Genomic DNA, 23,369 nt, shown 5'->3' with positions numbered 1-23,369 from the left:
AGTCATCTTAACATTTACTCCTTTGTATATACTGGGTGATCAAAAAGTCAGTATAAATTTGAAAACTGAATAAATCACGGAATAATGTAGATAGAGAGGTACAAATTGACACACATGCTTGGAATGTCATGGGGTTTTATTAGAACCAAAAAAATACAAAAGTTCACAAAATGTTCGACAGATGGTGCTTCATCTGATCAGAATAGCAATAATTAGCATAACAAAGTAAGACAAAGCAAAGATGATGTTCTTTACAGGAAATGCTCAGTATGTCCACCATCATTCCTCGACAATAGCTGTAGTCGAGGAATAGTGTTGTGAACAGCACTGTAAAGCATGTCTGGAGTTATGGTGAGACATTGGCGTCGGATGTTGTGTTTCAGCATCCCTAGAAATGTCGGTCGATCACGATACACTTGCGACTTCAGGTAACCCCAAAGCCAATAATTGGACGGACTGAGGTCTGGGGACCTGGGAGGCCAAGCATGACGAAAATGGCGGCTGAGCACACAAACATCACGAAACGACCCGCGCAGGAGATCTTTCATGCGTCTAGCAATACCTCTTCCCCCCCTCTCTACCCCATGTCATTCCAAGCATGTGTGTCAATTTTTACCTCTCTGTCTACATTATTCTGTGGTTTATTCAGTTTTCAAATTTATACTGACTTTTTGATCACCCGGTATATAAAACAATAATATACATCACTAAAGATAGTTCAAAAGCATTAGAAATGCTAGTGTACACATCCATAACATGTGGAGGTAGATTGAGATACGAAACATACCCCACTGACAATCAATGAAAAATAACCTCAGTACTTCGGTATCTAGTTACTAAGAAGTCTCTGTAGAAACCTATTAGATAATATACGTGACACTAACTTTCCAAAGAAACTCAAAGACTGTGTGATGGAAAATAGATTTTTTTGCTGTGCACACTGTGATCCTAGACGATCAAATGAAATTCAGTTCAGTTATGTTCCCAGTTATGTGGTTTTCTGCAGTGCAGAAGTTTTGTCAGTGCCTCATGAGTTTGGCATACACTTATCCCCTGACTTCCTCAGGGCAACCACAAAGAAAATTTCAAGAAATGGTAAAAACCAGTTGTAAGTTCATAGAGTGCCATAGTTAGTATCAATTTAAATATCCTTTTGGGTATGAAGCGATGAAAAGTACTTCTGATGTAAACAAATATACTAGCTGTGTATTGCTGTGGGAAAGAATTCGTCGCCTTAACGCCATCCACCAAACTGCTAGTGGAGAAGGATCTACAGTTGCCATCCAAGCTAATGGTCATGTAGTGGGACAATTTTTTACTGCAATTGTCCATTTAAAACTAAATTAGCATTCCACAATAACAGAAATTTCATGACGGGAACAATACAAATGTATTTCAACTCATTTACAGTTGATTCATGTGTGGCACGTCCACAATAGCAGTCCACCTGTTGCTCTTTGTTTGTTGGACGTACACTCACACACAATCAAATAGACAACCAAATGCATCCAATGTTGGCTATAGCAACTCTTAATTTTTGTGTGTCGTTCCTCAAGCTGACAAGAGTGGGAGCAAAGGAAAAGTGTATGACAACCAGGAGGAAGTAAGATGTGTGGGATAGGTAGGGGGAGGATATAGGACCCTCTCAAAGGAAGCAATAAAATGAGGATTATTAGTTTCTCCGTGTTGAGAGGGTGCTGATTCTGCAACTGTATCTTCATTTAGTGAAAATCCATTCCAGTTGCTAATAAAAAGTTATATAAGGACCCAAACCGGTCATGGGCTTAATAAAGTTCTTATAAGAAGCTGGAGTATCTTTTCATTAATTAAAACAAGGATTGATAAGTTGACATCCACAAAACAGACTGTGGGTGGGTGTCGGGGAAAAGTAAGTACAAGGTTTGAAAAGTGAAGGTGAAGTGAGGTCATGGGTATGGAAGGGGAAAGGGACTAATTCAGATTAAGGCCAGGGGGATCACATGAAAGGAGCAGGTTCTAAAGGGATTGTTCCCATGTCCAGCTTTAGAGGAGCTGGTGCTGGGAAAATAATCGAAATGACACAGGTGCTGAACCAGCCACTGACTCATTGGTGTTGTGATGTGCAGTATCTTCACCGAATGTGTAGTCAAGTTTATGATCAGCAATAGTTTGACAGTGGTCATTCATGTGGGTAAACAACTTGTATAATTCCCAAATAGAATGCTGCAGAATAATTGCAGCACAACTGGTAAATTATGTAGCTGCTTCACCTTTTATAAGATTGGAGTGACTGCAACTGGAGAGTGATATTAGGTGGTGAATAGATATGTATGACCCTCACGATACCAACCCCATGATTTTGTTCCTTATACTGTTGGCTAACCACATTCTGATCCATAATTATTTATCATTTGTGGAAGTGCTGTGGTATCTTCATGGCACCACCTTGAGCCAACTTGTTTATAGGCAACATCAACAAGTTTTTCCTATGTACTTAACACACAAAATCCCTTGTCAGGTTCAGATTCTCATAAAACAATAAAAATACAACACTATGTGAAGCAGACTGAAAGTTTCAGTCCTGTTGCTATAACTGGAATTTAGGTTTATGTTGAAAATTCAGTCTGACAGGAATCTTGTACTGTGCTACACTACTGTAGCTTTGGAACTGGATCAAAACAACATATCAGCTACTGGTGTTAAAATGCAAGTTAAAGTGGTATAATGGCTATTTTTTGTCAACGTATCAGAGAACAACAGCCCCGAAGATTTGTATGGTGAGTGAAGGTAATGTCCATTTTCAATTACATTTACAGACAAAATGCAAAATTCTTTCATTCCAGCTAGTGCGCTATTTCATATTAAAAAAAATTCTGCAATATGAACTACTAATCTCGTACTAAATGAAAAACTTTTGTTATAATAAATGCAATCTGAAAAAGTTGATTAAACCTCTACCCTTATTACTCAATACTGACATTTTCTTGCAGCTGCACTTAAGGTGTGTGGGCGCTATGCTGGTACTGAAAACACGGATGCCTCAGTAGATAGTCTTGTACGGGCGAACTTCAAGTATTTCCGTAGCTATTCTAAATGTACACTGCAACTCTCAGCTGCTTGCAGTCTTGTTACTCTTCTTCAGCGAATTACCACATTTTCACATGAGAGTAAACCAGCACTACGTAAAAACCTTGGTGAGTAGTTTTTGTTTAATCTTTTTCAAGTTTCAGTACCTTTTAGTATCTAATCCTGCATAAACTACAGGGCTTTTTTCCAGATTAAAATTCAGCTGTCAGTTGCAACTATATTTTTATTGAGCTTTATCAGTTTCAGCAAGTTAATTTGTCGTCTTCAGGAGCCTACAAAAAATCTTTGGGCCTTGGCTATACAGTTACGTGAAGTATAGGAAATATATTACAGAAACTACGTAGTACTTCTTCATAGAAGTATAATGTCATGATATATCCAGAAATGTACTTATTGTATGTGAGTATTGTAAATACAGTTTGACAATTTATAGTAACTGAATCACATCTATATGTGTGTCAAACTGTTGTGTCAACAGCAAGGAACACACATAAAACATATACAGGGTATATGAAGAAATTATAACAAATTTGAAGCATGGCTCGTGGCTCTAATGTAGAAAAGGAAGGGGCTAATTTTCACATTTTATAAGAAATGATTTGCAATCAAAATAGTGTTTGAAACTTCCTGGCAGATTAAAACTGTGTGCCCGACCGAGACTCGAACTCGGGACCTTTGCCTTTCGCGGGCAAGTGCTCTACCAACTGAGCTACCGAAGCACGACTCACGCCCGGTACCCACAGCTTTACTTCTGCCAGTATCTCGTCTCCTACCTTCCAAACTTTACAGAAGTTCTTCTGCGAACCTTGCAGAACTAGCACTCCTGAAAGAAAGGATATAGCGGAGACATGGCTTAGCCACAGCCTGGGGGATGTTTCCAGAATGAGATTTTCACTCTGCAGCGGAGTGTGCGCTGATATGAAACTTCCTGGCAGATTAAAACTGTGTGCCCGACCGAGACTCGAACTCGGGACCTTTGCCTTTCGCGGGCAAGTGCTCTACCAACTGAGCTACCGAAGCACGACTCACGCCTGGTACCCACAGCTTTACTTCTGCCAGTATCTCGTCTCCTACCTTCCAAACTTTACAGAAGTTCTTCTGCGAACCTTGCAGAACTAGCACTCCTGAAAGAAAGGATATAGCGGAGACATGGCTTAGCCACAGCCTGGGGGATGTTTCCAGAATGAGATTTTCACTCTGCAGCGGAGTGAAAATCTCATTCTGGAAACATCCCCCAGGCTGTGGCTAAGCCATGTCTCCGCTATATCCTTTCTTTCAGGAGTGCTAGTTCTGCAAGGTTCGCAGAAGAACTTCTGTAAAGTTTGGAAGGTAGGAGACGAGATACTGGCAGAAGTAAAGCTGTGGGTACCGGGCGTGAGTCGTGCTTCGGTAGCTCAGTTGGTAGAGCACTTGCCCGCGAAAGGCAAAGGTCCCGAGTTCGAGTCTCGGTCGGGCACACAGTTTTAATCTGCCAGGAAGTTTCATATCAGCGCACACTCCGCTGCAGAGTGAAAATCTCATTCTGGAAAATAGTGTTTATTTTTAATGTAAGTTTATAATTCCACAAATCTTTTGAATTTAGTTGGGAATGTTTATATATTTCATATTCCTCTAAAATGTTCATTTTGTACACCTTATCAACTAAATTTGTGCAGAATTTCCATGCGAGAAAAGAATGGAGGAGGAAAAGTTTGTTTCTGTGTTTTCAGATGTTCTGCAAAAATTGACTTACATGAATTCTCGCCATCTTTGTTGAGCAGGTCCTCATGAAAGTTGGTCTTAAATGCCCTCCCTGTCTGTCTTATGTAAAAATTCAGACATGTATTACACATTGTATTTCATGTACTCCAGATTTGAGAAATTTCTCAGCTGGAGGTTTCTCGTTATGTATTTCAAGAGCACTTGGAAAAGGCCTGGAAACACTGGAAAGTTCCAGGTAGAATATATAATGCTAAGACAGAGATTTAGGAACCGGGTTTTAAATTGTAAGACATTTTCAGGGGCAGATTTCGACTCTGACCATAATTTATTGATTATGAACTGTAGACTAAAACTGAAGAAACTGCAAAAAGCTAGGAATTTAAGGAGATTGGATCTGGATAAACTGAAAGAAAGAAACAGAGGCTATAGATACTTTCAGAGAGAGTGTTAGGGGACAATTTACAAGAAGAGGGGAAAGAGATACAGTAGAAGAAGAATGGGGAGCTTTGAGAGATGAAATAGTGAAAGCAGCAGAGGATCAAGTAGGTAAAAAGATGAAGGCTAGTAGAAATCCATGGGTAACAGAAGAGATGTTGAATTTAATTGATGAAAGGAGAAAATATAAAAAGGCAGTAAATGAAGCAGGCGAAAAGGAATACAAATGTCTTAAAAATGAGATCGACAGGTAGTGCAAAATGGCTAAGCAGGGATGGCTTGAAGACAAATGTAAGGATGTAGAAGCATGTATCACTAGGGAGTAAGATAGATACTGCCTACAGGAAAATTTAAGGAGACCTTCGGAGAAAAGAGAACCACCTGTACGAATATCAAGAGCTCGGATGGAAAACGAGTCCTAAGCAAAGAAGGGAAAACAGAAAGGTGGAATGACTATTTAGAGGGTCTATACATAGGTGATGTACTTGGGGGTGTAGATGAAGATGAAATGGGAGTTATGATACTGCGTGAAGAATTTGACAGAGCACTGAAAGACCTAAGTCGAAACAAGGTCCCGGGAGTAGACAACATTTTAGTAGAACTTATGATAGCCTTGGGAGAGCCATCCATGACAAAACTCTTCCATCTGGTGAGCAAGATGTATGAAACATGCGAAATACCCTCAGACTTCAAGAAGAACGTAATAATTCCGATCCTAAAGAAAGCAGGTGCTGACAGGTGTGAAAACTACCAAGCTAATAGTTTAATAAGTCATAGGTGCAAAAGACTACATGAATTCTTTACAGATGAATGGAAAAACTGGTAGAAGCTGACATTGGGGAAGATCAGTTTGGATTCTGTAGAAATGCTGGAACATGTGAGACAATACTGACCCTACGACTTGTTTTAGAAGATAGGTTAAGGAAAGGCAGACTCACGTTCCTAGAATTTGTAGACTTAGAGAAAGCTTTTGACAGTGTTGACTGAAATACCCCTTTCAAACTCTGAAGGTGGCAGAGGTAAAATACAGGGAGCGAAAGACTGTTTACAGCTTGTACAGAAACCAGATGGCAGTTATAAGAGGCAAGTGACATAAAATGGAAGCAGTGAATGAGAAAGGAGTGAGACAGGGCTGTAGCCTATCACTGATGTTATATAATCTGTATACTGAGCAAGCAGTAAAGGAAACAAAAGAGAAATTTGGAGTAGGAATTAAAATCGATGGAGAAGAAATAAAAACTTTGAGGTTTGCTGACGACATTGTAATTCTGTTAGAGACAGCAAAGGACACGGAAGAGCAACTGACTTGAATTAACAGTGTCTTGAAAGAAGGATATAAGATGTACATCGACAAAAGCAAAATGAGGGTAATGGAATGCACTCTAATTAAATCAGGTGATGCTGGGGGCTTAGATTTGGCAATGAGACACTTAAAGTAGTAAATGAGATTTCCTATTTGGGGAGCAAAATAGCTGATGATGGTCAAAGTAGAGAGGGTATAAAATGTAGACTGGCTATGACAAGGAAAGCGTTTCTGAAGAAGAGAAATTTGTTAACATCGAGTATAGATTTAAGTGTCAGGAAGTCGTTTCTGAAAGTATTTGTGTGGAGTGTAGCCATGTATGCAAGTGAAACGTGGATGATAAACAGTGTAGACAAGAAGAGAATAGAAGCTTTTGAAATGTAGTGCTACAGAAAAATGATGAAGATTAGATGGGTAGATCATGTAACTAATGAGGAAGTATTGAATACAATTGGGGAGAAGAGGAATTTATGGCACAACTGTACTAGAAGAAGTGATTGGTTGGTAGAACACGTTCTGAGGCATCAAGGGATCACCAATTTAGTATTGCAGGGAAGTGTGGAGGATAAAAATCGTAGACGAAGACCAAGAGATGAATACACTAAGCAGATTCAGAAGGGTGTAGGTTGCAGTAGTTACTCAAACATGGAGAGGCTTGCACAGGATAGAGCAGAATGGAGAGCTGCATTAGACCAGTTTCTGGACTGAAGACCACAACAACACATGAGCACTTGCTCAACAAACACAGTGAAAATTCATATAAGTCAACTTTTGCACCGAGCGGGGTGGCGCAGTGGTTAGACACTGGACTCGCATTCGGGAGGACGACGGTTCAATCCCGCGTCCGGCCATCCTGATTTAGGTTTTCCGTGATTTCCCTAAATCGCTCCAGGTAAATGCCGGGATGGTTCCTCTGAAAGGGCACGGCCGACTTCCTTCCCAATCCTTCCCTAATCCGATGAGACCGATGACCACGCTGTCTGGTCTCCTTCCCCAAACCAACCAACCAACCAACTTTTGCAGAACATTTCGAAGTAGTGAAACACGCTTTTCCTCCTTTATACTTGCTTAAAGTGGAAATTTGTATAGAGTTGACAAGAGCTACAAAATGAACTTTTTAGAAGAACTTGAAATATATAAACATTCCCACCCTATATGGAACTTCCTGGCAGATTAAAAGTCTGTGCCAGACCAAACCTTGAACTCGGGACATTTGCCTTTCATGGGCAATCACTCGATGGAACATTTTCCCCTGAAAGGCAGAGTTCAAGTCTTGGTCAAGCACACAGGTTTAATCTGTCGGAATGTGTCAAATCAGTGCACATTTGCTGTAGAGCAAAAATTTCATTCTGGAACCCTGCCTGAACTCAAAAGATTTGTTGAATGATCAACTTGTTTTAAAAAAATATTGCATATCATCTTTTACAAAATTTGAAAATTGGCTAATTCCTTTTATATATTGGAACCATGTGCCGTGTTGTTTCAAGTGTGTTATATGTAACTTCTTTATATATCTTGGTTATTTTCTATATTCCTTTCTATATGTTCTTTGTTCCTAGCACAACAGCTTGACGTATGCATAGATGTGAATCAGTTACTGGAAACTGTCAATCTGCATGTACAATAATCACATACAATATGTACATTTCTGGACATATCATGGCATTATGCTTCCGTGAGAAAGATACTGACATCTGTTAAACTAATACTAAGTACATTTCTGTAATATGCTTTCTGTACTTCACATAAATGTATAGCTCAAATCCAAAGGTTTATAATATCCCTAATTTTGTAGGCTTTGGAAGATGACAAATTAATTTGTTGAAACTGCTAAAATATATTTACTTCTGACACAGGAATTTTGTTCAGAAATGTGTAATACAGTTACTGAAAATCACAATGTTAAATAAAATAGTAAAGCTGTTGTCATATGTAGGAGCATAAAGCTCAGAATCCTGAAAACCGGCCAACATGTTTCCTTTAACAAACAGTGCCTTGTACAGAATCTTATTCCTAAATGTGTGTCCCCATTTATGAAAATTTAGAATACTTGTACTCGTTCTGTAGTTATGAAGGAATTTATGTCTTTCTTGATTAATAATGAGATATGCAGACTATATCACAAGAAAGACTCTCTTAACTGTAAGGCTCATCTGTTACATTTAGAATTAAGTAAATTATTATGTGCCATACAATTTGACATCATTTCAAAATCCATTCATGAGTGGTTAATTGTAGAGCGAGAACTGATCATTCAGCGACACCACAAAAAAATGTTAGCCCTTTAATATGCTCAAAAAGCCTATTGGTTTAAAAGAAACCAGTATATAATCATCTTCACTTTTCTTTCTACAAGAAGATTATTAACAACACCAACATAGCCTATGATACATCAGAATTTAACACTTTAAATAAAGGTCTTAAATATAACAATGAAACTTCTGTAGATCAGACTACTGTTACGGAATTAATTGTTGATGTGAAAATTGCTATGGATATTTCCAAACTCGACAGATGCAAACAAGCTAAAATATGTTCCAAAGTTAATGAGCTTATTACAAAAGAAACTAATAACAGCAGACATAGAAATAAAAAGAAAAATTTTCTCTTTTCACAGTGAAGCGCTTTAATAAGAAGCTCAAAGAAACAATGCTCTCATCATGAAATCAGATAAAGGCAATTCTTCTGTTATCTTGTATAAAAATGACTATGTAAATAAAACATTAGAATTCTTTTGTGATAACAACATCCATAACATTAGCAAGGGCCATCTGTCCCCTCTTTATACATCTTTGAGGTGGTTCTTTTCCTGTACAGCAGAGCTGATCTATTTAAAAAAAAAATAATTTTGAACACTCATATGACACAAGACCCAAAGAAAACTTTATGCTCACCTCTCATTGCTTAAAACTGCACGCTCGGGCTCCTCAGTATATAGCCATGAAAATTCACAACACAATAAAAGGGTGTGACATAATGAATATGAAGATAAATATTTTAAAAAGAAAGTTACCTGATTTTCTAATTGAATGGTGCTACTACTCTGTGGAAGATTTCATGAAGGACAGAGTGATACTTTGAGCTGGATCCCTAAAATGGAATAAAAATTTATGATAGTTATAGTAGATGTAAATACTGTAAGTTTGTCAAATTTCAAGTTAGTAAATTCTCCACAAAGTATTATTTTAAGTGTGATAAAATTTTAAATAGGCAAATTGTAACTGACATGTATCCTGTACATCAGACCTATGTTTTGAAATTGTGTACGTTATGAGATAAATAAAACAGGTTTTACATTTACTAACTTCACTAAAGAGCTTAAAAAGACCTTTGATGCCAGTAACTCCCTGTTTTTTTTCCCAAAGACCCTGCTAGAGTGAATCCTGAGACTCCAACTTGACGTTCGCAAGTTAAGATTCATAAATATAAATGCCCTATTCATCCAGTCATTTATTAAATTGGCAGCCCTGGATATTTCCTTTCTAAGAAGTTACAAGTTCTTCTCAAGAAATACTATACATATACAGTATCATTCTATGTGAAAAACAGAAAACAGATTATTAACTCTCTTTTAAAAACGTCACTTTTTCTTCTAGCCATATACTCGTGTCTTTCGATATTACAAATCTCTGCACTAACATTCCTCTAGACAGAACAATCCATATTACTGAAGACAGTTTCACTAAGTATGAGATATTGAATTCAAATGAAATTAAAGAATTTATAATTTTTGAGAATCATCCTAAAGTACGGTTACTACAGTGTCAGTGGTCAGCTAAACTATGTGATCAGAAGTATCCGAACACCTGGCTGAAAACAACTTAGTCGGTAACACTGGAATTCAATATGGTGTTCGCTCTCCCTTAACCATGACAGCTTCCACACTCTCAGGTCAGGACTCAGTGCATCAATGTAGTCCTGTTATGTGATAGTGCCACACAAAACAAGAAGCGGTGCAAGCCCCCTCCATGAAAAACATGACCACACTATAACACCACCGCCTCCGAATTTTACTGTTGGCACTACACACCCTGGCAGGTGACGTTCACCAGGCATACGCCAACACCCACATCCTGCTACTGGATCACATTGTGTACCGTGATTCGTCACTCCACACAACATTTTTCCACTGTTCAATTGTCCAATGTTTACATTCCTTACATCAAGCGAGGCATCATTTGGCATTTACTGGCGTGATGTGTGGCTTATGAACAGCCGCTCGACCATGGAATCCAAGTTTTCTCGCCTCCCACATAACTGTCATAGTACTTGCATTGGATCCTGATGCAGTTTCGAATTCCTGTGTGATGGTATGAATAGATGTCTGCCTATTACAAGTTACGACCCTCTTCAACTGTCAGCAGTCTCTGTCAGTCAACAGACGAGGTCGCCCTGTACGCTTTTGTCCTGTACTTGTCCCTTCATGTTTCCACTCTACTATCACATCGGGAACAGTGGACCTAGGGATGTTTAGTAGTATGGAAATCTCGCGTATAGACGTATCACACAATTGACGCCCAATCACCTGACCACATTCGAAGTCCGTGAATTCTGTGGAGTGCCCCATTCTCCTCTCTCATGATGTCTAATGATGACTGAGATTGCTGATATGGAGTACGCTGCAGTAGGTGGCAGCACGAAGCACCTAACATGAAAAACGTTTGTTTTCTGGGGGTGTCCGGATACTTTTGATCACATAGTGTATATCAAAAAAATTAAGGCCTTGCTATGAGGAATTGCCCTGCTGGATTTGTATCTGACATCTTCATTAATAATGTTGAAATACTTACATTAATTCCTACCCCACATTAGCCAATAACATTTCTTTCTACAGATGAAATGTTGATGATACTATCATTGTTTTAAAAATTGTGGAGGATGTCAAATAACTTTGTGAGTCACTGAACTGCTTCCCTCCTAAAATAAAAATTTACATGTGAGATACATAATCAACATAATGAACTGAGTTTTCTGGACCTGAAACATGTGTTTACTAGATGGTAAAATTAACTTTGGTAGTCACAGGAAACCCACCACAACAGATAACCTCATTCATAGAATGAGATTTTCGCTCTGCAGCAGAGTGTGCACTGATATGAAACCTCCTGGCAGATTAAAACTGTGTGCTGGACTGAGATTCAAACTCAGGACCTGATTTCGAATCTCAGTCCAGCACACACTTTTAATCTGCCAGGAAGTTTCAACCTCATTCATGCCTCTTCTCATCACCCAATTAAGCAAAAATTGGCATTCTTTCGTACTATGATCGACTTTATTATTGAGGTGCCCCTAACCCCTTTTGCTATTGGTACAGAACTTAATAACTTAAAAGTATATAGCAGTCAGAAACAGATATCAAGCAAATCTTGTACAAAAACTTTATAATGATAAAACCAACAAGAATAAAAATTCCAGTATACTCAGTGAAGTTGGTCTTACTGTGTAAGAAACGCATAACGATTCCATTTCTAGATGACATTTCATGTTGTATAGCTAATTTGTGTCAAAAAATACATCACTGTGTCCTTTACCACTAATAATGCTACCAAGTTCCTCTTCATGTATAATGAGAAATCTCCAACTGAAAAATTTGTCAGATCTGCAGAGTATAAAATACAATGTAATTTTCATTGCTCCCAGACTTCCTCCATCCTTCCAGACTTTCATTCGTTTTCTTCCTAGTCCCACCTTTTGTTTTTATACCCTGCATTTTGTGTTGTCTCTCTAAAAAGATTGTAGCTATTTAGTAAGTAGAAGATCTGCTGGGTTAGTCTGTTGTTATCCATCCTATATGTGTGTCCATAAAACTCTAGTCTTATTGTCCTCATTACATCAGTTAGATTTTCCATTTACAAATAGAGCTATTTGTTTGATCATTATTTGAATTTAATATTACTATTACTTCTAGGTCCCAGGATTTTCCTTGCAATTCTTCTTTCAACTTGTTTCAGTTTTTCAAGATCCCCAAATCTTGTTAGTTTAACTATTTCTGCTGCATACATCGTTTCAGGCCTTACCCCTGTTTGACAGTGTCTTAGTTTTGTGTTCCAGGACAAAGTTCTTTTGTTATAAATGTTATTGTCATCTAGAATGCCCTTTCTGTTTTATTCAAATATATTTAGTCCTATTTTGTCTTATTTTTTCTGTAGCTCTGTGATTTGTTCTTTGGCTCTATCCAGTGTGTCAGTAATTAATGCCATGTGATCTGCAAAAGCTAGGCAATCTATGGTGAAAGTAGGGGTCATAAACCATCTCCCTGCCTTACTCCTGATTTTTATTTCAAAAGGTTTTAACAGTTCCCCATAAAATTTACTTTTGACGTTGTGTTTGTTAAAGTTTCTTTAATTATTATTGTTGAGTCTGATTTTCTTTTCAGTGTTTATTAGTGCATTTCTATCAATTGAGTCATCTGAATTTCTAAATCTAAAAAGGTTATCGGATATTTCAAATTGCTGATTTTCCATGTCTCTATGACCGATTCTTTTGATTTTGTATTTGCCCTGCACAAGACCTTCCTTTTCTAAATCCTGCTTGATAATCTCATAATTGCAGGTTGAGTATTCCTTCAGCCCTCTTTAAAATTGCCATGCACAGAATCTTATCCATTGAAGTGCCAAGAAAACTGGTATAGGCATACATATTCAAATACAGAGATTTTTGTTACCGTATTTACTCGAATCTAAGCCGCACTCGAATCTAATCCGCACCTGAAAAATGAGACTCGAAATCAAGGGAAAAAATTTTTCCGAATCTAAGTCGCACCTGAAGTTTGGGACTCAAAATTCAAGCGGAGAGAAAAGTTTTAGGTCACACCTCCAAATCGAAACAAAGTTGGTCCGTAGTAATATGAGACAAAATTTAGGTCGAATAAATGACGATACAGCTGCAGTAGTTTGGTTCGAGTCGTAAGCTTAGCAGTTAAGCTTTACCAGGTAGTCATTGCTATGCGTCAGGTGCTCTATCCGTATTTATAAGGGTACCCTTCCTTTTTCACGTGCTTCGTCTGGTTTGAATTGATTGCTCATTTTTCTTTGATCTGATAAGAGCCATTCCCTTTGTTATAGGTGTTTACGTCACTCTAAGCTGAAAATGCATTACTGTACTGGGTCAAGCACTGTTCGTCGCATTCTCATAATGAGTGTTTACGGCCTGTCGCCGCTCGCGGCATGGGTTACTTTTGTGCGCGCTACCGCCGCTTACAGTTTTAAAAAAAAGAAGAGAGAGGAATCGTGTCATTAGCGAAACAATGGCAAGAGACTGCTATTTGTTGTTACTTACACTGCTGTTTTCTTTGATAATGGTCAACCAGAACCAAATAATAGGCTGCATATGATGGAAGATGTTCTGAACGAGAGTTTAGCGAAAACTTTTCTCTATTTGAAAATCTTTGCAGACGCCTCTTTAGTACATTATATTCTGGACAGAAATTAGTCATCTTAGATTTAAAAATCTAGTCGATTGCCGTGCTTCAATTCTGACTGTATCACTATTAGGCATAAGAATAATACGAATATAAACATGACGTGATATGTATATTCTTCCGCGTTTGCTGTTGTCTCACTCTAGTTTCGTAGTTTATTGGGCAGACAGGATTTAAGTGAGATAGCAGTAAATACAAAAGAATACATGGCAAAATCTTTATATTCTTATTATTCTTATGGTGAAGAGAGTACTGCGTGTGATTCACAATTCATAAAGTTCCTATTAGCAACCATCTCTTCTCACAGGTAGGAAAAAATTCAGAACATAGAGTTGGCCATATTGACAAACATCCCAAACAGTCTTGCCAGTCGGATTTTCATAGTACATTGAAATGCTGCTACATTCGAAGATGAACAATACGGAATTTGTATTTACTTCATTGGATAATGTATGAAAATGAAGTGGTCGAAACTCGGGGCGGAGAAAAAAGCTCGTCTTCCACCTTTTTTTTTTTTTTTTTTTTTTTTTTTTTTTTTTTTTTACTGACGCAGAGGTTTTGGCGCCAGTATTTATCTTTGTGCTTGCAAAGCATGCCTGTGTAGCGCTACGTTTATTCAATGGCAGAAGTTAGTTGTGGCGGCACCTACCAACATTTTTCAGAACTTCCGCTTACTTTACACTCGATTCTAAGCCGCAGGCGGTTTTTTGGATTACAAAATACGGTAGATCGGTTGCTGCTGTGGCAATGGCAAGTTGTCAAGTTTTAAGTGAGTTTAAATGAACGATGGGACACAGCATCTCCTAAGTTGCAGTGAAGTGGGGATTTTCCTGTATGACCATCTCACGAGTGTACTGTTAATATCAGGAATCAGGTAAAACATCAAATCTCTGACATCGCTGCAGCCAGAAGAAGATCCTGCAAGAACAGGACCAACGATGACTGAAGAGAATTGTTCAACATGACACATGTGCAGCCCTTCCACAAATTACTGCAGGTTTCAATGCTGGGCCATCAATAAGTGCAGTGTGCAAACAATTCAACAAAACATCATCGATGTAGGTTTTCAGAGCCGAAGGCCCATTCTTGTACCCTTGATGGCTTCATGACACAAAACTCTACGCCTTTCCTGGGCCTGTCAACACTGACATTGGACTGTTAATGACCGGAAACATGTAGCCTGGTTGGACGAGTCTTGTTTCAAACTGTATCGAGTAGATGTGCGTGTATGGGTATGGAGACAACCTCATGAATCCATGGACTCTGCATGTCAGCAGGGGGCTATTCAAGCTAGTGGAGGCTCTGTAATGGTGTAGGCTCTGTAATGGTGTGTGGTGTGTGCAGTTGGAGTGATACAGGTCACCTGATACTTCTAACTATGACTCTTGACAGGTAACCTGCATGTATGCGTCTTGTCGTACCACCTGCATCCATTCACGTCCATTGTGCATTCTGCCGGACTTGGGCAATTCCAGCAGGATAATACGACACTCCACCACTCCACGTGTCCAGAATTGCTACAGAGTGGCTCCAGGAACACACTTTGAGTGTAAACACTTCCGCTGGCCACCAAACTCCCCAGACATGAACATTATTGAGCATATCTGGGATGCCTTGCATGGTGTTTGCAGAAGAAATATCCACCCCCTCAGTCTCTTGCATATTTATGGACCGCCCTGCAGGAGTCATGGTGTCAGTTCCCTCTGGCACTACTTCAGACATTAGTCGAGTCTATGCCACATTGTGTTGCAGCACTTCTGCGTGTTCGCGGAGGGTCTACATGATATTAGGCAGGTGTACCAGTTACATTGGCTCTTCCTTATTTGTCACTGGCAAGAGATAATTCCCTCTGTAATTGTTAAGATCAATTTTCTTTCCTTTTTTACGTAGTGGATGTATTAATGCCAATATTTTCTCCTCCTCCCCCCTCTCTCTGTCCATCTCCTCTTCTCTCCTCTCTGACCTTGAGCCTTATTTATTGTTATTGCCAATAAGTACTAGATTGGGAATTGAAATCACTTCTTCATATGGATAGGATTATAAACTTCCAGACAGTTCAGATTCTGTAGTAGTATTCTAATCATCAGTTGATAAATCACATATAGAACTTCCTCTTTTCTGTAAAACTGACTGTGTGGAAGAAAACAGAAAAGCATATTGTTGTGTACACAATTTTTGTTTAAAACTACAAATAAGGAGAAAGAATAAATTTACAAGAAACAATTTGTCTAATTGTTTACATGCCCTGCTATAGTAGTTAAAACTGGCTACGAGGAAGAACATGAAACCACACCTTTTCACAGCACAGCTCAGCACAGAATTTTCTTTTTCGCAATCAGTTTTAACAGCAAACTTGGACATTGTTGTTTGAAAAAAATATGTAGCCTATGGCAGTCCAAATGTTTATTAGCGTATTGTGTAAAAAATTGAAGTAAATCGGTCAATAATTTTGAAGAATTTTACTAACAATGTTTCCCCTTTGTATGAGATATTTATATAAATTTAAAAGATATACAGCCTGTGTCCATCTGAATGTTTATTAGAGTTGTGTAAAAATCTGAAGTGAACTTTTCGATAACTTTTTGAGATATTTGGAAACAACATTAAATGACGTTTTATCTTTATATATTAATGACGACTTGTCTTTATATAGTAGTATAGATGACATTGCTCAAATTACAGTAAAGAAATGAATAAAGAAACCAAATGAACAAAACTGTGAAAAGTCAGATGCACAAAACTATTTTTTAAATTTTGCTTTACATTTACAGCGGAGGTATGCCGTGCATTCCTGAACAGGCCTTGGTTTACAGAGACAGGAAGTCCTGAGACAGGAGCAGCATGTGGGCGTGGCTTACGCATCCTCCTCAGTAGCTACATTTCATGTTCCTCAGATAAACTTCAGTTCCTAAGAGATACCCTGTCAGAAGTAAGAGAAGAAATTGAACAGCATACTAACGATGGAAATAACAACTGGAGCCTACGAGTTTTTCCCACTGTTAATAAGTAGGTACACTTCAGAAAAAAATTGTTGAGAGTTACAATTGTTATTGTCAAATATATGTTAGCATTATAGATGAACACCATGCAGTAAGGGTGAGCCCTCAACTCTTCATTACAGTTAAATTTCATAAGAAAACTGGCAGAATTTTGTCAGAGCCATAAATAATTAGCTAATATGATTGTCTTGTGTGGTGAGGATAATCATGGATGGAATACAAACAGTGGTATGAGTAAAGGCAGCCACTCTCCAACAAAGGATGCATTGAGCAGTAGATACACAAGTAAATGAGAAATTGCATGTTATAGCTTCAGCTTTCAAACTTGGGGTCCTTTCTTTCAGAACATACAGGTATGCCACACAGATGATCAGTACATCTCTTGTAGTGCTTCTAGTCGAGTGTCAGTGTTTAGAGATTGTATCTCTACACAATATCTGTGTGTGCTGAAAATGGACTCAAGTTCAGGAGCTGGGAATAAATGTTAAGCTTCTTTTTCATGTACCTACTCAAAATATGAACCACGCAACCCTGAAGATCACAAAAGCAGATGAATGCAGTAACTATTGCACACTATTTACAACTCGTGGATCAAAATGGCTGACAAGAATAATATACAAAAGAATGGAAAAGGAAATTGAGATTCTGTTAGATAATGATCTGTTTGGCTTTAATAAAGTATAAGATGGCAGCGAGACAGTTCTGGCATTGCACTCAGTAATAGAGGCAAGACTTAAGGAAAGTCACAGCACTTTCATAGGGTTCTGTGGTCTTGGAAAAATTGTGCAAGATATTTGATATCCCCAGAACAATAGGCATCAGCTATATCATAAGGTAGGAAACAAATACTTCTCATAAGAGATTTTCCATTAATCATTTATATCATAAGGTAGGTCATTTACAGTGTTGACAGGAACTGAGAGGGAACGATAACAAAGCACTTGTATTAAAAATGGTGTAAGGCAGTGAGACTTTATCCTCTACTGTTCAACCTATACTTCAAAGAAACAATTATGGAAATGAAAAGGAATTACATAATAGTGTGTGGAATATCTCTACAGTTCAAATTGCTCACCCCCTTTTCTTTGAGCAGAAGGATTTAACCTTTTGAAGGCCAGCCACTTTAGGAGGCCTCCGGGCTGAGAAAACCAGCCCTAAATCCTATTATTGAAAGCGGTTCTGACAAATGTAATTAATGTATCTTAAACAATACCAGAGAATGAAAGTTGCTACTCACCATATAGCGGAGATGCTGAGTCGCGATAGGCACAACAAAAAGATTCACACAATTATAGCTTTCGGCCATTAAGGCCTTTGTCAGCAGTAGACACACACACACACACACACACACACACACTCACGCAAACGCAACTTGCACATGCGTCTGCAATCCATCTTGAAGAGTAATATGTAAATGAAAGTGAACCAAGGTTCAGATTTATTTTGCATATTTGCTTTATTTCTTTGGTAGATTAAAAATTTTAAAATAATAAAGAAAGAAACTATACTTATCATGCTGTAAGGTGAGTTATTGAGCAATTTCGTCCTCTTGAGCTTCCAAAGTTTCTTGCTCCCTCAACAAACATGACATATTTGTGGCAGAATTACTGCAAACTGCAAAACCTAACAAGCACACACACACACACACACACACACACACACACACACACACACACAGAATTTCTGCTCAGTCATTTGTGGCAGCAGCTATTACGTTAACTAATGTTTCTTTTGAAAAAAATTTAGAAATTGACAACAGGAGGCAGAGCCTCTCAAGGGCCCCATAGCAAGATGTTCGTACATTGTTCTCATACTAAATGAGTCTAGTTTTCAAATGATGGTTGGCTCATGCATTGAGAAAACTGCAGCCCAAGCTGTACTTGGGCACGGTCTTTTGCAAACAGTGTTGTGGCCTGAGTTATGCTCAGGGTAGGCCAACAAACTGTTGCATCTTTCAGTCTGAAGGTTATTTACCCAACATTATGATCACCTGCTTAACAGCACGTTGGTCTGCTTTCGGAACACAGTACAGCAGCAGATATGTGTGGTAGGGATTCGATACATCCTTGGTTGCTTTCCAAGATAAGTAACACCAGATGCGTATGCACAGATTGCCCAGTTCCCATAAAATACAATCCTTGTGGGCACAGAGCTGGCACCCAGTAGTGTTCCATACGTGTCGTGGTGCCTGTGATTACTACCATAGGTCTCATGGGTGTCTAGGTGAACGTACCCCGTAGCAAAATACCACCATGAGCTGCCTGTGTCCTTGGTATGGTGCTTCTTTTGAGCAACTCTTCTCCTTTTGAGCAATCTTCTCCTGTATGATGGCACATCTGGACAAGAAATGTGATTCATATGATGAGGCAGCATTTCCATTGATCAATTGTCCAACCTTTATGATCAGATGCTGACTGCAATCGTAATGGACGTCACTGGGTCAACATGGAAACACATGGTGGTTATCTGCTGTGGAACACCAAAGTGCATTGACCGGTGTTCTCCAAAACACTTTTGCCTGAACCAGCATTGTAGTCTGTCATCGGATCTGCCATATATAATTGCCTAATCCTGCTTTACTGAGGAGGCAAGCCTCTGATCTCTGCGCCTTGTGATGTGGTGTGGACATCTGACACCTTGTTGTCTGCTCATGGTTTTCCCAGCCTTCATCCACTTTCTACAACTCACAACATAGCATATGAACAGCCAATCACCTTTACCATATCTGAGATGCTTGTTCTCTGTTACCGGCTCATAATTAGCTGTGCATTTTCAAAAACACTTATGTAACTGAATTTTCCTGCTTGCAGCCTGTATCGTTGCTAAAATGATTCTTATGCCAATTCATTGTTGTGTCGTGACATTGACACCTGATCTCAAATGGCAAATTAGGGAGATGATAGTTGCAGTATGTGTGTTTGTTAGCTGTTACGGAGGTGTAGTCTAAAAGATAACCAGTTCTCCACCTTTTTATATGCCTGTCTGCTGCTTAGCACCATATCAGTTTCATGAATATCAGTTTATTCTCATTCACATTTCACGTTTTCTTAAACATGCATTTATAACCAGTTACAAATTAGATGTGTTGATACTTAACTTATGTACTATGTTGACACAATGCTCAAACAATTAATTGTTTACTTATAAAAAATCTTAGTTCACAGAATAAATCTTTCAGTTTGCAGGGGAGTGTGCACTGTTTTGAAACTTCCAAGCAGATCAAAACTGTATGCTGGACTGTGGCTTGAGCCTGGAAACTCGCCTTTTGCCAGCAGTGCTCTTACAGGCTGAGCAATCCAGGTGCAGCTCATAATCCATCCTTACAGCTTCATTTCTGATATTACGTCTCTCCTGTTTTTTCAGACTTCACAGAAGTTCTCCTGCATACTTTGTGGCACTAGCTCTCTTGGAAGAAAGGAGTTGCAGAGAAATGGCATAGCCACAGCCTAAGTCATTGTTCACAAAATGAATGTTTGACTCTGCTGTTCCTCTCTTCCAGGAGTGCTAGAGCCACAAGGTATGTAGTAGAATTTGTGTGAAGTTTGGAAAGTAGGAGAGAGATACTAGCAATAGCAAAGATGTGAGGTTGGGTCATGAGTAGTGACTCGGTTCTTCAGCTGATAGAATTACTCTCATACGACAATGTTCTGGGGTCAAGTTGTGGTCCAACACACAGTTTTAACCTGCTAAGAAGTTTCGATATAAGTTCAGTTTCATATTATATTCATTGACATTATTATTCAAGTAGTAAAATAGGTTATTATTATTATTATTATCATTATTATTATTATTCTTTTCCAGATCAAACTTCAGTGTTCTCTTTGTTCAGCTATTCAAATGCCTGCTGGAGGGAGCTGAAGATGCTTTTAATAGTATGTCCAGCAGTGAAAAGCAGTTCAAAGTTTGGAGGCTTATAGTTGACTTCTTGCCAGAATTTGAGGCCATTGTTAAAATTCATAGTGCAGGAACTTTGAGTGCTGTAATTAGGGTAATTTATTCCAATCTAAGTTCATTATTTAGGTTATACTAATAATAATTATGGTATTGTAGAGTCAAATTGTATTATGATTTTGCAATTTACAAATAATTTCGCTGCAGATGTCCCAGCAACTGCTAAAACTGTTTCTTAACAGTGGTATCAGACTGATGGATGCTTTTCTCAGAGACAAACGAGAGGAAGTCATATTGCTGCTGAAAGATTTGCAAAAATATAATCGGTTTTTGCATAATCTCTGTTTCTATACAAAGGTAAGCATAGTAAATAATTGCAGAGCATGCAAAATTTGGAGAAACAGTGTTTTTCAGATTGGTAATTGATGTATATTGCATTCAAAAATTGTTATAATAGGATTAAACAGCAAACATTTTTTCAGTGGCTGTAAACAGAAATCACATTGAAGTAAATAAAACTAACCTGTGAATGCTGAGAGATAATTTGAATTATATCTAGTTTACATCCACAGAAGCAAGCCGTAACAAATTGAGACATTTAATTTCCTCAGTTTTAAGTATTCTTTGTGTTGTGATCTTTAGTGTTAAGCATACCATTTGTGTAAGCCAGATAATAAGTGTGACTATAAGGAAATTAATATTGCACAAGTTCCTTTTTTTCCCCCCAATGCAGAACATGATAAATGTTTATTGGTTTGCCTTCATTAGCTGCAATGATATTGCAGATTCAAACCAAAGTGTGAGGCGATCTCTGCCTCTGTCACCACATAGTCCCATCTGGCGTTTGCGAGGGGAACAGGGGAAGAGGGCCTCAGGTAGTGATATCAAAAGTACCCTCCGCCACACACAGTTAGATGGCTTGCGGAGTATGATGTGGATGTGGAAGTCCATTTTTGGCCAACGTACTGACTAACATGTTGCTTGATCTCAATAAGAACATTATTAAATTTATAATATTAAGCCCCCACTTGTAAAATGCCCACCCACTTCTCTTGTTTCCCTTCTTAATATCTGAAAATTTAGACTGAGTCTCTGCATGTCCTTGATGTAACTTCAAGCATTCTCCTTCTCTTCAGCTAAGTCTTCCTTATTGACTGTAATGTAACATTTTTAGCTCCCATGCCCTTCTTCAACAATTTTAAAGAATTTATATTCTTAACACTACAAAAAACCAGACAAAATTATCACTGCAGTTTCAAGTTATTTTATATCCATTGAGCATGGCAGCACATTCTCGTGTTATTTCTGTGATTTGATACTGATGGAAAGAATGCGAAGTAGAATCTTGTGCTCTCATTCGGTTAAGGATCTCATTTAGTTAAGGAGAAGTGCCAATCCACATTGCTAGGCTTTATAATTATAGATTCGTGCTATACTCCTTTCTCTTTATCTGCCCACACTCAAGAGGCATCACCTCAATTATTCAATTTGTTAGTATATGTAATTTTCAAATGGAATAATTCTGATTATCTTTCCTGACATTTCAGACTACACATATATTGTGACATCAACCCTTTCCTAAAACCAAGTCAAACATATTGGTGGGGTTAACTTGATGTTAATAATTTACATGCATAACCACTTTCTATGAGGCAAGCAACCTCACCTAATCCAATTCTTCAACAGAGGCCGGGATTCCATAGGCAGATGCACTAAGCGCCTAAGAATCTTATTGGGGGAATTTATAATAGAATTTTGAGTTCAGCACATAGTTCATTTGCATATCGCCTCACAGTAGCAGACAGAACTTGGAGGTCGCTTCCCATGGCTAAATCTTCAGTTTAATTTTAGAAGTAAGTCTATTACATCTTTAAATCATTTCTACCTTACAGTCATTGTAAAACAAATTAGATACAGTCTGTTCTTGACAGCATCTCATCATTTCTTCCTTTTCTTGTGGTGTAAATATGGAAGAAGTAAGAGACAGGTAGAGGCGAGTGCTATTGTGAGGCAAGGACAGAAGGAGGAAAGATGATAGGAATACAGTGGCAGTGAGAGCTCACCCAAGTGTAGGCAGGTGTAGTTGCATGTTATTACTTATTAAACATGTGGATGAGAGTACATAGGCCTGTAAACTTAACAGAAGCAAGGGGCACAGAGAAGTATGAAGCTGTTGAAGTGGAAAAGGCATTAGAACAAATAGAGCAGAGCTTGTGGATATATAATATAAAACATGGTTGCCATATAAACCTGAATAACCTTCACTGTTGAACAATCCTTGCACCCTAATTGTAAGGTAGGGGGAAAAAATGAACCATTGGCTGTAATTTGTGTTTTATTTACAAGAAAAACATGATTCTGACATAATGATTTTATTCATCATTCCTTTATCATCTTCAGTAGCGGAAGAGTCACTGTTGTCATTAACCTCTCCCCTCTGGGTGTTGTCTTCTGTTCCATCCAGCGAATTTGTGATATCACATTTTTTGAAGGATTATCCCACCAGTGGTAACAGACAGAAATCCCATGCACATTTCACCCATTCATAAGTCTG

At 38.4% G+C, this 23,369-nt stretch overlaps 1 protein-coding gene across 2 annotated transcripts in view; it reads left to right on the top strand.

Moving 5' to 3' along the window:
* LOC126419312 (Fanconi anemia group D2 protein) overlaps positions 1-23,369 on the top strand; it is a 206,839-nt gene that overhangs the window by 170,439 nt on the left and 13,031 nt on the right. For both annotated transcript variants that reach the window (XM_050086492.1, XM_050086493.1), the window contains exons 20-23: positions 2,970-3,173; positions 16,697-16,931; positions 20,726-20,912; positions 21,023-21,172. In XM_050086492.1, the coding sequence (XP_049942449.1) occupies positions 2,970-3,173; positions 16,697-16,931; positions 20,726-20,912; positions 21,023-21,172 (776 nt within the window). The remainder of the gene's footprint in view (positions 1-2,969; positions 3,174-16,696; positions 16,932-20,725; positions 20,913-21,022; positions 21,173-23,369) is intronic.

The sequence above is a fragment of the Schistocerca serialis genome, chromosome 9 (assembly GCF_023864345.2).
Source record: "Schistocerca serialis cubense isolate TAMUIC-IGC-003099 chromosome 9, iqSchSeri2.2, whole genome shotgun sequence".
Lineage (NCBI taxonomy): Eukaryota > Metazoa > Arthropoda > Insecta > Orthoptera > Acrididae > Schistocerca > Schistocerca serialis.
This window is presented reverse-complemented; position numbering and strand designations above follow the sequence as displayed.